This window comes from Micromys minutus (assembly GCF_963924665.1).
Source record: "Micromys minutus genome assembly, chromosome: 8".
NCBI classification, from domain to species: domain Eukaryota; kingdom Metazoa; phylum Chordata; class Mammalia; order Rodentia; family Muridae; genus Micromys; species Micromys minutus.
In genome coordinates, this window is record NC_137977.1 from 21,806,700 (window position 1) to 21,822,963 (window position 16,264).

The 16,264-nt window shown below is 38.5% G+C and overlaps 1 protein-coding gene across 8 annotated transcripts in view; it reads left to right on the plus strand.

The window, feature by feature from the left end:
* The window catches only part of APC (APC regulator of WNT signaling pathway), a gene marked incomplete at its 5' end in the record, with an annotated part of 88,310 nt that overhangs the window by 29,282 nt on the left and 42,764 nt on the right, over nucleotides 1–16,264 (plus strand). For 4 of the 8 annotated variants that reach the window (XM_080920054.1, XM_080920056.1, XM_080920058.1 and 1 more), the window contains 3 exons: nucleotides 5,699–5,833; nucleotides 12,527–12,608; nucleotides 13,289–13,487. In XM_080920054.1, coding sequence (XP_080776180.1) covers nucleotides 5,699–5,833; nucleotides 12,527–12,608; nucleotides 13,289–13,487 — 416 coding nt within the window. Of the gene's footprint in view, nucleotides 1–5,698; nucleotides 5,834–12,526; nucleotides 12,609–13,288; nucleotides 13,488–16,264 lie in introns of those variants that run through there. The other 4 variants (XM_080920053.1, XM_080920055.1, XM_080920057.1 and 1 more) reach the window with 1 other exon arrangement.

The following is a 16,264-nucleotide window of genomic DNA, read 5'->3' on the forward strand; positions in this document are numbered from 1 at the left end:
TATGTATAAGAGGTTATCAAATATTTTTTGATTAAATTATGAAGCCACAAAGAGGAATCCATTATTTTATTCTTCAATGGAAGATTATTTTTTTTCTTTGACTTTGTCTTGCTTTCTGTTTGTTTGCTTCTGTAACTGATAGGGCATATGATGTCTGTTCTTTTTCTCTTGCTTTACCTTCTATCTGACTAGAATTGGGAACATTTTGTGGAATTACAGAAGCTGCGTGTTACATGCAGACCTCTTCTAAAGATGTGTGCCTTAGGTGGGGAGACAAAACATGTCAAAGTAAAATAGAGCACAGTTAGGCCAAGGTTTGTCATACTTAACTACTCCTTTGTCAGGAGTATGCAGTGTGGACTAGAAGTGTCAGGAAGGCTTTGTGTAAGGCAGCTGATCTGGACCTAGAAGAATAAGATGCATCATAGCAAAGCAGAAGATGAAACAGCATGGCATCCAAAGAGGAAGTTAAAGCACATACATGCACACATGCACACACACACTCTAAAGGTACTCAGAAAAATTTTCTAGGTAGATATTCATGAAAAGTATTTGTGTTCTTGAGTACAAAGCAAACCTTTAAAAGCTAATACTAATAGTTTCCACAGTCTGCGTCCAGTCAGTGACAATGAAAGGATGGGCTCTTCACGAGTCTTAGAGAAGAAGTCTTTGAAGGAACAAAAGACCAGACAAACATGAAGGAGAAAAGAGGAAGAATTGTAAAATGGTAGAATATATATAATGCTGACAGTATGCTTAGACAGCTAGAGGAGACAATTGAGAAGACTTACCTACTGAAGACATTTCTAAATAGTTTAGAGAATCTTTCTTTCCAGAGGGAACCTTCTGATTTGAATCCTAGCTGTTTTTCAGGGGTTAGTATTCAAACTATTCCAGACCACATTAAAAATTGAGACACACACACCACTTTGTTCTATGGATGTAACATAATCATCATTCAAAATCTTAAAGCACACACATATAAACATACATACATACATACATACATACATACATACATACATACATACATACATAATATACACACGTACATACTGGATTTTCAAAATACTGAAAATTGAAGAGAATAAAGAATGAACAAGGAAAAAAATACCCAGCAACTATCTTTGTTAGGATTTCATTGCTGTGAAGAGACACCAGGACAAGGTGTCCTTAAAGGACAACATTTAATTGGGGCTGGCTTACAGTCTCAGATTCAGTCCGTTGTCAGCATGGCGGGAAGCATGGCAGCATGCGGGCAGACATGGGGCAACCAGGAAAGACCATCTTCTTAAGGCAGTCAGGAGGGGGCTCTCTTCTACACTGGGTGAGACTTGAGTATAGGACCTTAAAAGTCCACCCCACAATGACACACTTGCTCCAACAAAAACACACCTACTCCAACAAGGCCATACCTCCTAAGAGTGCCACTTACCTTGGGCCAAGGATATTCAAACCACTACAGCCACTTCTTACAAAACTTTTAAATGGAGGGAAAGTCCCTAAATGTGCTTAAATATTTATTACAAAATTTAAGAATTTTAAATGCAGAACTTGTAAGTTATTCCTCTTCAAATCAGAAATGAGATAATTTATGTAACATTTTGTAGTTTCAAGGTAATAATATGATAAAAATTAGATGTAAATATTCATAAAAAAGAGGAGAAATGTGTTTTTACTTAGGTTATATAATTATATGTGCATTCGATCTGCAAGAAAAACTTAAAATTCATAGTATTGATAATCTGTAAAGGTTAGCTACATAAAGGATATATGTGATTTAGTGTGACATTATATTCATAGAATTTAAATTGGGAAAAGAGACTAAATCACTATGAAAAGCATATGTTGGGCTTAGAGAGATGGCTCAGCGGTTAAGAGCACTGACTGATCTTCCAGAGTCCTGAGTTCAAATCCCAGCAACCACATGGCAGCTCACAACCATCTGTAATGAGATCTGATGCCCTCTTCTGATGTGTCTGGGGACAGCTATAGAGTACTTACATATAATAAATAAAGAAATAAAGAAATAAATCTTCAAAAAAAAAAAAAAGAAAAAGTAAAGCGTATGTTCTTTTTTGGTAGGTAATTTAGGAAATTTCACTTAGAGTGCTGCATGGAGAGTCCTGGGAGACAGTATGATTTAGTGTCATAGAAATTTAAGTCTCCCAAGTTAATATAAATAAAATATAGTTGGGTTATAACTACATTTCTGTTAAGTGAAAAATAAATGGTTGACTATTACGAATATAATTGATTTCCTGCAAAACCCTAACTAAGACAGTGAGGATGCTCAGGCTTCTTCTGTGAGCCCTTACATTTTTCCTGCTGACTAAGCTATTTATTTCTGGAGAGACACTGTGTCCTCAGACCTGTCGATGTCAGTACTATTATTATAATTACACAGTTGAATTAAAGTACTTAAAACAAAAAAAAATTGATTTCCAACACTGAAGGCCATTATACTCTTTTGATATACAGTTCTATGTGAATGAATATAAAATGGAATTTTTGATTCATGCCTTCTCTGATAGTAAAGTATTCACTACAGGTTCTTGTAATGTTGATCAGTCTTTCATTCCTGAAATAAGCATCACTTATTTGTGCTTTTTTTCTTTACTAGTATTGAGAAGTTTCTGTCTCCTAGGATACTATTAGAGTGATAATACAGTTTCTGAAAATGAGAACTTAAAATCTCAAAAGAGAGAACAACCAAATGGACACAAGGAAATCAAATGACTTAAAAAAAAAAAAAACCAGGAAGCTTAATGAACTTCCTAGTTCACTATTCTTTCTGGTATAATCGATTACCTCTTATTATTTAAGAATAAATACTATTCTTAGAAATTTTTTGTAGCCTTTGAAGTTACATGGACCATCCTTGGCTATTTGAAAATCAGAATAGATGCCAGGGTTTTGCAGACTACTATTAGTTTTTATAAATTGGCATTATTTAAAAATAGTCATGCCTTCTCATTTTTGTGGTTTTTGAGGGTCCTTTTCTGCTGGAAAGACCAGAAGGTGGAACAGAAATCATGTCGGCCTACAAAGTGTTATAATACTATATGTTGTTTTCCCTTATAGAAAAGTATGTGCAGCTTGGCGTGGTGGTGCACAGCTTTAATCCCAGCCCCTGGGAGGCAGAGGCAGGAGGAGCTCAGTGATTGTGGAATCAGCCTGGTTGACATAGGGAGATCTAGACCAGCCAGAGCTACAGTGAGACCCTGCTTCCCCCAAAACGGTTTGCTACCTCCCACCCCATAATTTAACTGTGATGGCCACTGTAGAACTTGCCACACTTGCTTTTCAGTGAGCATTTGGAGAAGAATCTAGATAACACTCTCCTTTTGGCTTGCTTTTGCCCTATCTCAAATATTTAAGGCATGAACAGAGATCTAATTGGCTTCTTAACTATAAAAAATGGACTGAAGTGTGTACATACTCTCAGTAAAGTCAGGTTTTTGAGATTATTTCTCCCATTTCACAAGGCACGGTGCCATTATGTGACCACGTAAGAATCTTTCCTGTGCTTGTGTGGGTGCTGGAGAATAAACCCAGACCCTGCACACTCAAGGCAAGAAGTATACACTGAGCATCACCCCCAGCTCCCAAATTAAAAATAAAAAGTTGTTGAATGACTTTCCAGTTACATTATTTGATATGAAATTCTTATGATTGCATGAAATGTATTCCCAAAGTAAATGCACAAGTTCACAACTGGTTTGTAACGACCAGTTGCAGGTGAGAGAGTGACAACTCAGCGTCCTGGGAGGGTTGAAAGGTAGTGTATTCCTGCATGAAGCCACTTATTGTTTCCTTTTTCCATTGTTAGAGCAATGGTTGAGGTTGTTCAGGGGCAGAGGTCATGCAGATCATGACAGACCACCATTCAAAACAAATCTGGGGCTTTGGCCATTAAGAGTGCATGCTGTGGCTTCCAGAGGACCTGGGTTCGCTCTCATCCTGACTTTGGGCAGATCACAACCACCTTAACTCCAGCTCCAGAGGTTCTGATGTGACCTTCTGGCCTCCCTGGGCAGTGTGTACAATCTGTACCAAGGTCATCCCCCATGTGAACACGTGTAATAGTTTCTGACTGCTGTGCACATTTACTCTGTGACTGTGTAGCTGGGACCTGTCTTAGCACATTTCCACATCACATTTTCCTTGTTTGTTTGCTGTTTCAGAGTAGCATCTGTTATTGTATATGAAATAAATTACTTTGAAGCTTAATTATTGGAACATTGTCAGCTCCCCACTTGTCAGGTGATTTCAATGTGCTGCGTATTTCTGGATCTTATTATTGGCATGTCTAAAACAGAAAAATGCTTAATCCTGTGAGTTTCTTCTCCATCTTTAAGAGCTCTCACTGGTCCTGCAGAAGTGGTTTACTTCTGTACTCCAATCTGTTGGTGTAAGGGAAGGATGGCTTCACTGGAAGGTTTTGTTAGTTTATTTACTTATATATTTTTGTTTTTCAGTCTATACTGTGGGCTGACTCCTAACAGTTTTCCTGTAAACTATATTAAAGCAGTTGGTAAATGAAGGGACAGATGTTAGCTGATAAATGATCGCTCTGAGCTAAGGCCCATGCATCCAAATGCAAATGCTCATTGTTTGTACTTTGGAGACTTCCTGGTCTCCAGCCCAGGCCTCCCTTCTTGGGCATCGCTGGGCTGTCCCGGGTTCACCAGTGAAAGCTGTCCCGGGTTCACCAGTGACTCGTAGAACTGACTAGATCCAAGTTCCTTGATGTATTGATAAGGTCCCTGAGTTGTGCCATTCCCATATTATCATGAGTAGCCAGTATGATATTCTTGTGTTAAATAATTCAGAATTGTTTATTCTTAATTTTTATTCCAAAGTCAGTTGACATTAAACTAAAAAGAGAATGTAGGCTTCCTGACTTTCTTGATTAATCCTAGCATACCTTGTATCATTCTGAAACCAGTCATGCCAATGACCTCTTATTACTGAGCTGTTCTCTCTCTTGTCTCCTCTATTGTCTCTCCTTTCTTTGAGGTCTTATTTCTGAGGTCATCCACTTTAATCTTTTTTATCTTTTAGCCTGTTTGGATGCAGACCACTTTCACCATAGGATGGTCTGCTCATCCCGTCAGAACTGTATGTTTTCCTTTGTGATGACTTTGTGAATGGCTGCAGTTCTGTGGCATTGTACATCTTAATTACTTTGTCATAGATGATGTTTTAAGACAAAGCCTTTTATTAAATAGTAATTATAGGATGAACTCTGGTCTCTTTAATGTGTTCTGGTTCTGAAAGCCTATAAGCCTTGTCCAAATCAGAAACTGAAGTATAACATTACTTATACAAATTCTTTATCAGTGCTTGTATTCTGTATATTTGACATGCTGGACTAGTTAGGTCATCTTGAAAGAGTCTTACCAGGTAGAAATCTTACCTGTAGAAATGAAAATATCTTCAGATGGGATTGAGGCTCTGCCTTTTGCTTTAATCCTGTTTCTCTTCCGCTCAGACCCCACATAAGAGGATGCTCTTAGGAAACTATTGCTGTTTGAATGATGTCATTGGGAGACCAAGCCTGTGCATAAGCACCATTCCTACTGTCTGGAGAGCTTTGCTTCCTTTGTCTCTTTCTTCAGAACAGCAGCTACTCCATTGTTAGTAGTGAATTTCAAAACCCTTTTTAACCTTATAGGTCCAAGGGTAGCCAAGGATGGCTGCAGCGTCATATGATCAGTTGTTAAAGCAAGTTGAGGCACTGAAGATGGAGAACTCAAATCTTCGACAAGAGCTAGAAGATAATTCCAATCACCTTACAAAACTGGAAACTGAGGCATCTAATATGAAGGTATCAAGACTGCGACTTTTACTTGTAGCTTATCCACTTTTAGTGTTTCCTCTTGTAAACTTGGGATAGCTAAGACACTTTATTTACTGAAAACTATATATAATAAACTCTTTTAAAAAGTTAACATATTCTTAGTAAATGCATTAAATTAATCTACTGAACTGAATCATGCAAAGAAAATAAATTAACTTTGGTGTTGGTTCATTCTTAGTCTTTAATTTTAAAAATAAGATCCCCAACTTTATCATTATACTTAACTTAGTTTTTCTGTATACTCATAGAGACTCTCTTTGTTTTACAGTGTATCTCAAATATTACATTGTCTTGCTTAGAGAGCACAGTGATCGTCAAGCCTAGGTAATGATTCCCAGGGTACTTTCTAAGCCCTGAAGTTGGTTTTCCAGGTAGCAAAAAGAGTTATAGAGTATTTAGTGTATAGAGGCAAAATCCTTTGATCTTCAAAGTAATTGATTAAAATTTCAGTTACTTTAATTTCCAGTTAGGCAGCTTCCCACTGAATTTAATAACTTCATAAAATTGGAGATTGTCAATAGAAATGCTTATTTCCTTCCCTTAAAAAATCTGTTTTGTGTTGTTTCTGTTGCTTGGCTATTTTAACATCTTAATTCTGGCTTTTTCCTCTGTACACTCTACCTTCCATCTCTTCACATATTTCCTAGTCTGTCTAGTTCCTTCTCTGCCATTTCAAAGTCTCCTTTCTTTTCTAGACTGTTGTGTATTACTGAGGAAACTGGTCTTCTCTTTCCTACTTATCCTTTAGATCTGACGTCCTGTCCTAACAGGACAGCCTTTTGATCTCACAACTCTCTCGCCTGTCTTGCTCTTGATCTTTTCTATTCTAATTCCCCTCAAATGCTCTGGCAATAATATTCACTTCATAGCCCTTTGGAAATAAGTAAACTAAACAAACACTTATTTCTCCTTATCACCAGCTACATATCAGTGACTTAAATGACCTGAGTCAGTTATCTAACAGGTTAAAAAAGCCATCTGTTGTCTTAACACTTACCAGCATAGTGTACTTTAAATGGCTGTACAGGGCATGTGTGTGAGAGCTTGAGGATACAAGACACATTCACTCTGCTTGACCGTTCTCCTTTGCAGGCCTCCTCCTAGAGGGCCTGTTTAGACAGTAAAAATCTAATTTGTAGTAACTTAAATCCGATTTAAGTTTTTATTTAATTACTTAAGTAAATTCAAAAATAATTTTTAAAGAAACATTTTGGACCAGACATTGTAGTTGACACTTTAATCTCTGTGCTGAAGTAGAGTTTTTTTCAGAGTGATTGTGCAAGTCACATAAGCCTGCATGGTGGATATCAGACACCATGTTTATGAACTAGGCCCAGTCTGTATCAGGAGAAATAGAATGGAAGGAGGGCCTGGATTTGGCAATTACCCAACTGTTTATGCACACACATCCTAGCGGATCTGTTCATGTATGTCATCAGGATTGGGCCTATGGCAAAATAGTAATTATAGCCCTCAGTGAAGTTAGTTATGTATTATTTCCTCAGCAGGCTCTGCTGAGGAACTGTGGCCTGTTTTGTCTCCCACTGGTGTGTAAAAGGGTGCATTTGAAACCATTGGTGCTTTCCATTGGGTTAAGTACAGTCGTCTCTTCTCTAAAAACTTTTAGTAGACTTTGGGGCACATACAGTCTCACTAAAGCATGTTTCCTGACCTTTAGTAACCTGGTCATAACAGAGAAAGGCAAGACAAAGCTTCAGTTTAAATTAGGGAAGCCTAAAACATAAGCAGTAGTGCCACCTACTGGCAAAAAAGGGTTACATGACATCACTATAAAAATACTGTGTGGTAACAGCCAGGAGAATACATATAGTTAGGGAAATATGAGGAGACCACACTTTTGAGGGAATTGAGGAAATACTTACTTGGTACAGTACTGTGGCTGTGTTCAGAAAGAGTCCCTATTTAAATATACCTGTTAAAATATTGTAAAAGAAATGATATGCCAACTCTCCAGCATCATGAAAAGCAAAGCAAGGCTGAAATTATTGGTGATTTTTCTCTCTGGGGACATTGAATAAGTACAAGCTGAGCTTTATTCTGAGCACCAGCAGACAGCTTTTCTGGACGGTATCATCCCTGAAGGCAGGCAAGAAGAGCTCTAGTTATGGCTGCCTTTGATAGGCAGTTTGGGGAAGGCATAATGTTAGCTTGCAGGACTTGCTACAGAGAGAGAAACTTTGGCTTTATAAGGTATTTGCCAGGTTTTGAACTCTTTGGACCAGACTAAAAACCTCAGCTCCAAGGACCAGACTTTTACTGCCAAGAAGACAAGCAGAAGTGGAAAAGCACAGTGAGATGTTCAAGAGATGCATCTGCTGTGCCAGATGTTGGATGTGAGGTCACAAAGAGCAGGAAGTTAAAGGCTAAGGAAGCCAATTTGCCATATTTTCAATCTTAAGTAAACAAAGGACACACTCAAGTCACCTGATTTGATTTACCTGAAGACTAGGTTAGGTTTAAACCGTTCACTGTTACTAATAGACTGGAAATAGCAGCCCCAGCAGTGGGCAGGATAAGTTCTGGAAGAAGAAGGTACCCACCACCTTAGTCTTTCTTGTTCTTACACACACCATTGGCATACTGTCAAATTTGAGAAATAAGAAAATGGCAATCAAGAAAACCGAAAATAGGTGGTAATTCAGAAGCAATCCAGATGTTGGAATTACTCAGCAATTCTTTATATAAATATAATAATGTCTTGGAAAAAAAGGAAATTTGATAAAATGCCAAGAATACTATAGATTTTTAACAGGGAATTGTATTACAGTAAAAATCAATCAAATGTGACTCTCAAGAAACAAAAGGTTTCACCTCAGCAGTGCTGGGCTCTTCTTAATTACTGGTAATTTCTCAGCTTTAGCCGACCAACATCAAATATTGCAGCAAAGCAAAGGTTTTGCTTTAGTAGTTCTAGTCTTGTTCATCACAGCTGATTCCTCAGCCCCAGCCAAACCACAGAACCTTAGTTAAAAGTAACACATGGCCCCATAGTCTTTAACCCCCTCTGAAACCTCACAAGCCAGGCTCTCAGCATTCTTACCTTCCAAGGTTCCATAGAACATTCTACCAAGCTTTGAATATCCAGTGACTGTTCTAACCTAAAGTTCCAAAGTCCTTCCACAGTTTTCCCCAAAACATAGTCAGGTCTGTCACAGCAATACCTCACTGTCCTCGTACCAACTTAGTTAAAGTTACTATTGCTATACTGAAACACCAATGATGCACAAAGCACCTTGGGAAGGAAGGGGTTTTGTCAGGCTTACAATTTCATTTTATAGTTCATTATCAAAGGAAGTCAGAACAGGAATGCAGACAGGGCAGGACCCTGGAGGCGGGAGCTGATGCAGAGGCCATGGAAGGGTACTGCTTACCGGCTTGCTCCCCATGGCTTTTTCAGCCTGCGTTCTTACAGAACCCAAGACCACCAGCCCACTAGGCCCTCCCCCATCAGTCACTAATTAAGAAAATGCCGTACAATCTGATCTTATGGAAGCATTTTCTCAACTGAGCTTTCCTCCTCTCAGATAACTCTAGCTTGTGTCAAGTTGACCAAAAAAAAAAAAAAAAAGCCAGTTAAAAAAAGAAAGAAAGAAAAATAGGCCATCTTTCACTATTGAAAATCACTTATGTACTACAAATACATTCAACTAAAGAACTTATTTCAAAATACAAAGAACTTGTACTATAAACACTGCAATAGTGAATTTAGTCCGCAGGTACAAGACTGGTGAGCACATGCAGGGTGAGCCCAGAAGAAAGCGATGTGCTGCTGTCATTTTCAGTCCCAGCCCTCCTAAGGCTGGGCACACGGGAGAGTCATTTCCCACAAACTCAAGCTTTGGTTAGCCTGGAGTATCTGGCTTAGCGGCAGCCTCAACAAAATAGATGAGAACTGACTCCCAGAATTTTTCTAACCCCCACAAGTATCACACACACACACACACACACACACACACACACACACACACACACACACACACACACAGAGTAGACAGACAGATAGGTTTAACTATCCAGTTATTTTGCAACATGGCCTCAGAAACTAAAAAGATAATTAGAAAAGGAAGGTAAATATCCGGGCACACTAATGGAAACTATCTCAGTCCCACCTGTCATGGGATACAGCGATCGTTTGACTCCTACTCAGATGATTAAGATTTAAAGGACAGATTCACATAGATTGGAATACTGAAATGCTCGCACTGCTCGAGGGCCTATTTTAAACACAGCACTCGGGCACTCACACACTGTACAGCAGTTCCTTTTCAAGGTACTTATGTCCACTAGATGTTTGTACAGAATGGTCATATTAGCATCCTTCACAGCAGCCTTCATGAATACACGTAGTAACATGGAGATGTCTTACAGATAATTATGTTAAAGTAGAAACACAGAGAGTCAAAGGAATGTATACTGTCTAGTTCCAGCATAATGGTTATTTCTGAGAACTGAAGATGCATTGACCAGAACTTGAGGGGACCAAGGTTGCAAAGGCTAAGCCACCAAGGACTGAAGATCTGTACCTGTGCACATTGAGCCTCAAAACACAGTTAGTAGGCATAGACTATTCATTGCAAGCTGTGAGTAATGTAGGTCATGCTAGATGTTGTCCTCTTAAGGCAAACTAACTGGATGTGAGTGAGTTGGCTTGTCCGGCTTTGCTCAGTGAAGTTCATGATGAAAAGCACCTAACAAAGAACTTAACAGACACATTGGAATAAGCTCATACTTTGGAAAATTGCTACTCTTAAAGCCCTTAAAAATTGTAGCCTTTAATTTGTTTTATTCACATTGCTGCTTTTATCAGTAGATTTCTAACAGATGTACAGAGGCTTTGGTATTGGCCTTGGGAATTAAGCCTAAGGTGACACACATTCTCAACAGTGTTTACTACTGAGCTGTGCCTAGCCACAGAGACTTCCTGTTCAGTTATTTACTTGCTATGTCCATGCATGTACATATGTGTCCCTGTGTTTGTATGCATGTGTTGCACATGTGGAAGTCAGCATGTGAATCCCATGATTCAAATTCAGATTGTAAGTCTTCCCTTAAAGCAGTAACTTTATTACAAGTTGGTGAGTGTTAGCTCGTTTTAAGGTTAGAAAGTGTGAGCACATATCAGAGTCGCTCAGTTTTTACAGGGATTTGGAGAGGGATTAATGCTGTCAGACTAGGACCTGTGTGTCCTACATATGCACTTACCACTGAGCTTTTCCTGTAGCTTGCCCACTGATATAAATTGTAATTGTCACTAAAGGGAGAGTGAAGCTTTCTCTTTGTTTATTCTATATGAACATGTTTAATGGCATCCTTTTTTTTTCTTTGCATACTTTGTTTTTCTGTATGACTCACTGTGATGATAAGATAGAGTTGTTCAGAGACTGCTGTAACTATTAGCCATGGATGGAAGAGCTAGAACCTGGAAAAAGAAGTCATAGTCTCAAGCTAAGGAAGAGAAGTGACCTGCAGCTCAGTTAATTAAGCATTTGGGCATGCTCTGCTCCCACTGAAGAGAGGCGTCCCCATGTGCATACAGTCTCCTTCTCACAGTGGTGATTCTCTCTGCAAATGATCTTCAATGTGAATATCATTCACCTTCACATTCCCACACCTCCTCTGAAGTAGTTCAAATAACAGCACAGTCTGAAGGGCACATGCTAAGACCACAGATCATTTGTTTTCAATGCGTACAGTGAAGACCAAGGCAGGGCAGGGAGCTGTCCCTCTAGCCTTAGCTCACATTCTGGCAGGTTCCCTTTCCATGCTTCCAAGATCACATTACCATACAGTGATATGGCCTTAAGTTTCGGGATTGCAGCTGTTCAGTGCATTTTCCTGGACTTCCAAATCAAATTGGCAAAACAGGGAACATGCTGGAAGTTCTGTGGCATGCATCACTATATGAGAAGTATGAAAAGTTATTAAGAAGCACTAATATAAAGCAAGGTTTATAGATAACTAGGCAGAAAAATTGGATAGAAAATGATTTCAAACTTTTGGGGGGGGATCAAGTCCTTTCTGTGTGAAAAAAAGACAGTGACATAAAGGGCAGGAAGCAGCTAGCATGCAGTTATGTGAATGCCAAGTGTGAACCAAGCTCTGGTGGGTATCCTAGATGTGCCTGGCCCTGAGTGGCAAGTCACTAAACAGCAGGCTTGAAACCTGCTTGTGCAGATACAGGCCTAAAAGATGTGGGTTCTAAATGGCCACTTTTGTATGGTTAAGTAAGGCTGTAGGTGTCAACTGATTGAAAATGCTAATAGTTCCAACTTTCTAATAAAAGTAATTAGCCCATATTATAAAAAAGAGTGGGTTTGTTTCATTATGCCTTTTTATGTATGCATATAATGTACTTGGATTATTACCCCCGCCCCCTTTACATTCCTTTAAAGTGTTCCATGAAGTGTCTTGTCTGAAGAATCCTCAAATTACCATAACACAAAATACCACTATTATTGTTATTGGTATAACAATGAATAATAAGTAATATGTTTAATGTACACTATAGCCTATAGCATGTTGTCAGTGTGAACTGGAATAGCTTTCTCCCCAGTCATGTCTAAATGACAGGAAATACAGACTCCTGTGTTGAAAAGGCTGTTTAGCATTTTATGCTAATGTACTGTGCTCTCTCAATAGGAAGTACTTAAGCAGCTGCAGGGAAGTATTGAAGATGAGACTATGACTTCCGGACAGATTGACTTACTGGAGCGTCTTAAAGGTATGTTTTTCTTTAAGTACTTTAAAAATAAGGTTTGAAGTTTCCAGGTCAGCTGGTCTCATTTGGATGCTGGGCTCAGCTTGTTCCTCTTCCCCACCTCCTCCTTGGGTTACAGCTGATGAATGCAAATAGATAAAAGCTCTGTTTGCTTGTTTGTTTCACATCATTGCTTTTAACTTTCCCCTCAAATCTGATCTGTTCTTAACACTCATTTTATTCTACCAATGACTAAATACACTTCAGTAGGCCATTTACCACAAGGCTTCTGTGGCAGAGAGGTTTGAAGAGGTATTATCTTTTTGCCTATCTTTTCCTATGCCATTTCTGGTAATATCTGTCTTAAAATGTCTTTCTCACTTTGTTACCTAAAAATTCTAGTGCCAAACAGGGACCCTTCTTAGTAATAAGTGAAACCAGACAGATTACTTTTTGAGTTTCCAATATTATCTACAGGGAATCTAAGGATTTTTGTATGATTTTCCTTTAACACACTTGTTTTCTCTATGACTTATGCTGATTTTGCAGGGCAAGTTTTAACTATTCTAATAATTACTCAACTGCACATATTTGTAGTTAAAACATAAACCCGAGGAGTCACTTTTACAATAATGTAATAGTCTTTGAGGAGTGTTTTTACATGGCATAAAGCAGTTACTACATAAGAACTTGTTTCTGTTTAGAATTTAACTTAGATGGTAATTTCCCCGGAGTGAAACTACGCTCAAAAATGTCCCTTCGCTCCTGTGGAAGTCGGGAAGGATCTGTATCAAGCCGTTCAGGAGAATGCAGTCCTGTTCCCATGGGGTCATTCCCAAGAAGAGCGTTTGTAAATGGAAGCAGAGAAAGTTCTGGATATTTAGAAGAGCTTGAAAAAGAAAGGTAACATTTGTTCCTTATGTAGTAGGTACTGTGTGTGCATGGGAGCTCCTTCCATTGTTTTGTAATGTCAGAAGCAGGGTTTGATGACAGGCAGCCTGCTCCAATATAGCAGTTTTTGTTTTAAACATCTTTCTTGCTTTGTAGACCCAGGCTGGCCTTGAACTCAGAGATATACCTGCCTCTGCCATCTCCCAAATGCTAGGATTAAAGATGTTTGCTACCACAATCTGCTTGTTTTAAATATGTTAATGATTGTGTTTACATTAATTCTAAAAGTGGAAAGAAGGAATTTTCTTGAGATTTCAAAGTCTTGTATTTGATTACTTAGGTATTTTAAATATTCTACACATGGTGAAACCTTGGTATAGTGGTGAACATAGCTTTCTTTCAGATAATCTGTACATTGAGGAAACCCTAAATTACAATATTTATATCTAGTTAAATGTGTGAATGACTTGCAGTAGAATTTCAGTTTATCTTTTGAAGGACTTACTACTACTCTGTAAGGACCTCCATTATAGAAGCAGACTAGAAGCAACCACGGTGGGAGAAACGATCCTTTACCCAGCACTCACACGGCACTCACAGCTTGGCTGGGAACCTGGTCGTTTCCTACTCAGTGTTGCTGCGTTCTGGCAGTTCCCTCTGGTTAGAATTCTCTCACCACATGGTAAAATCATCAAATATATTTTCAAGTATTTTAGGACTCAGTGCCAGGTGGCAAAATTCTTCTGTAAAACACTGTTATGGTACTTGTAAAAGCAGAGTTTTAAGATTATATATAAAAAAGCAAAGCCTGGAGGGCTGGAGAGATGGCTCAGTGGTTAAGAGCACCGACTGCTCTTCCAGAGGTCCTGAGTTCAATTTCTAGTAACCACATGGTGGCTCACAGTCATCTGTAAAGGGATCTGATGCCCAATTCTAGTGTGTCTGACGACAGCGACAGTGTACTCATAAAATACATAAAATAAATAAATAAATCTTGGAGTGGGGGAGAAACAGAGCCTAGAGAGAGAGCTTAGTTGTTAAGAACATTTGGTATTTTTTCGAAGGACCCAGGTTCAGTTCCCAGCACTCACATGGTAGCTTACAGCGGGCCATGAACTAGTTCCAGGACTCGAACCCTTCTGGCTTCCATAGACAGCATACATATGGTACACACACATACAAACAGGTACACCCATATATACATAAAAAATAAAATAAACGAAATTATATTTAGAAAGGAATGCAGCATGTTTCACTGGTAAACATCATCATCTTCATCATTAAAGTCAGGCTGGCCATGTGGACTAGGAGGGTGTTGAGCGCCATCCCTTGCCTGTGCTAGTCTTTATTTCTACCCTGGGCTACCCAAACACTGTCCTGATCCAAAAGGAGAGCACTCAGGCCTGGGTCTTCCGTCTTTTTGTTCCCTTTCATTCCGTAAAGAAACAAAGGCCATGTGAGCAGGCCAGATTTGCCAGGAACTTGCTTTGGTGTTGATGTTATTAGTAGAGAGCTTTAGAGAAAAGAACTTTTTAAAGTGGATTTTACTGCAAGTGCTAGATTTCATAACAGGTATTAGTAATGAAAGCTTACAGTGGGTAACATGTTCCTTCATCTCAGCCTCTGACACTGGAGGGGGGTGCCCTGGGCTCCTGCTGTGGCATCGTTTATTTTCTCACAATTGAGGGTGCTTAGCTTCGACATCGTTTCTCAGAAAAGGTGATCTTAGCAAGAGCAAAACCTACATACATTTGTACTCATTACAAATATTTTCCAAGTACCAAACAGAATTTTAAAAATAATGTATCATCCGAGAGGGGAGCATCATTGTGTACAGCCAAATTCCAGATCATAATAGAAAATATTTACAGGTCTGATTACATGAAAATCCAGATTTTCCGAATAACAAAATTATCTTAAGTGATAAATTGGGGGGAAAAAAAGCATATCCAACTTAGTGACTAAGTTGCATTCTTACTATTGACATCCTCTAGGTGAGAAGCTACAGAAAAGAGTAGGTTGCAAACTCTTAAAAAATGCTTAGTCTCATGCACATCAAAAGAAAGCAATTAAAGTCACCGTGATATCTATTTATGTAAGACTCTAAAAGTTGTATACACTTAAATTTGTAAAAATTATAGGTTATACAGTTGGTACAACCCCTTAATAGGACACTTAAGTTAAAATTCATGTACCCTTAAAATTTATCATGTGTGCATGTATGAACATGTATAGAATGAAGTACAAAAAGACATTTACATTATAGACACAAACACACACACAAACACACACGTATTAATTACACTTAAAGGTCCTAAGTGCTTCCCAACAAAGAATTGGCCATAATATTTCTCCTTTATGAGTTTATGAATATTATAAGTTGTAGAATATTAGGCAGCTATCAAGAAAGTACATAATAAATCATTTGTTCTCATATGGAATGACCCCCAAGATAGATATTTTAAATGAAAAAACATGTATAGGACAACATATATACTAATAATCTAGTATTTATGTTTTTAAGTGTACATGTAATTATTTACATTAGCATTTTGTAGAAAACCTTTGGAAGCAACACAAGACAATGATACCATACATTGCTTTGGGTAAAAGAGCCACACATAACCATAAGGAGTTTCTTCTCAGTAACTGTCTTTTGTTAAATGTTTATAATGGTCCGGTGCATTGTGGGACTGGTTCTTAGAGAATTACATAAATTTATCTTGAGATTCCAAACTTCAAGTCTCTCTGCCTCAGAGTGGCGCCCTCTGGATCTAAGTGTAACGTGT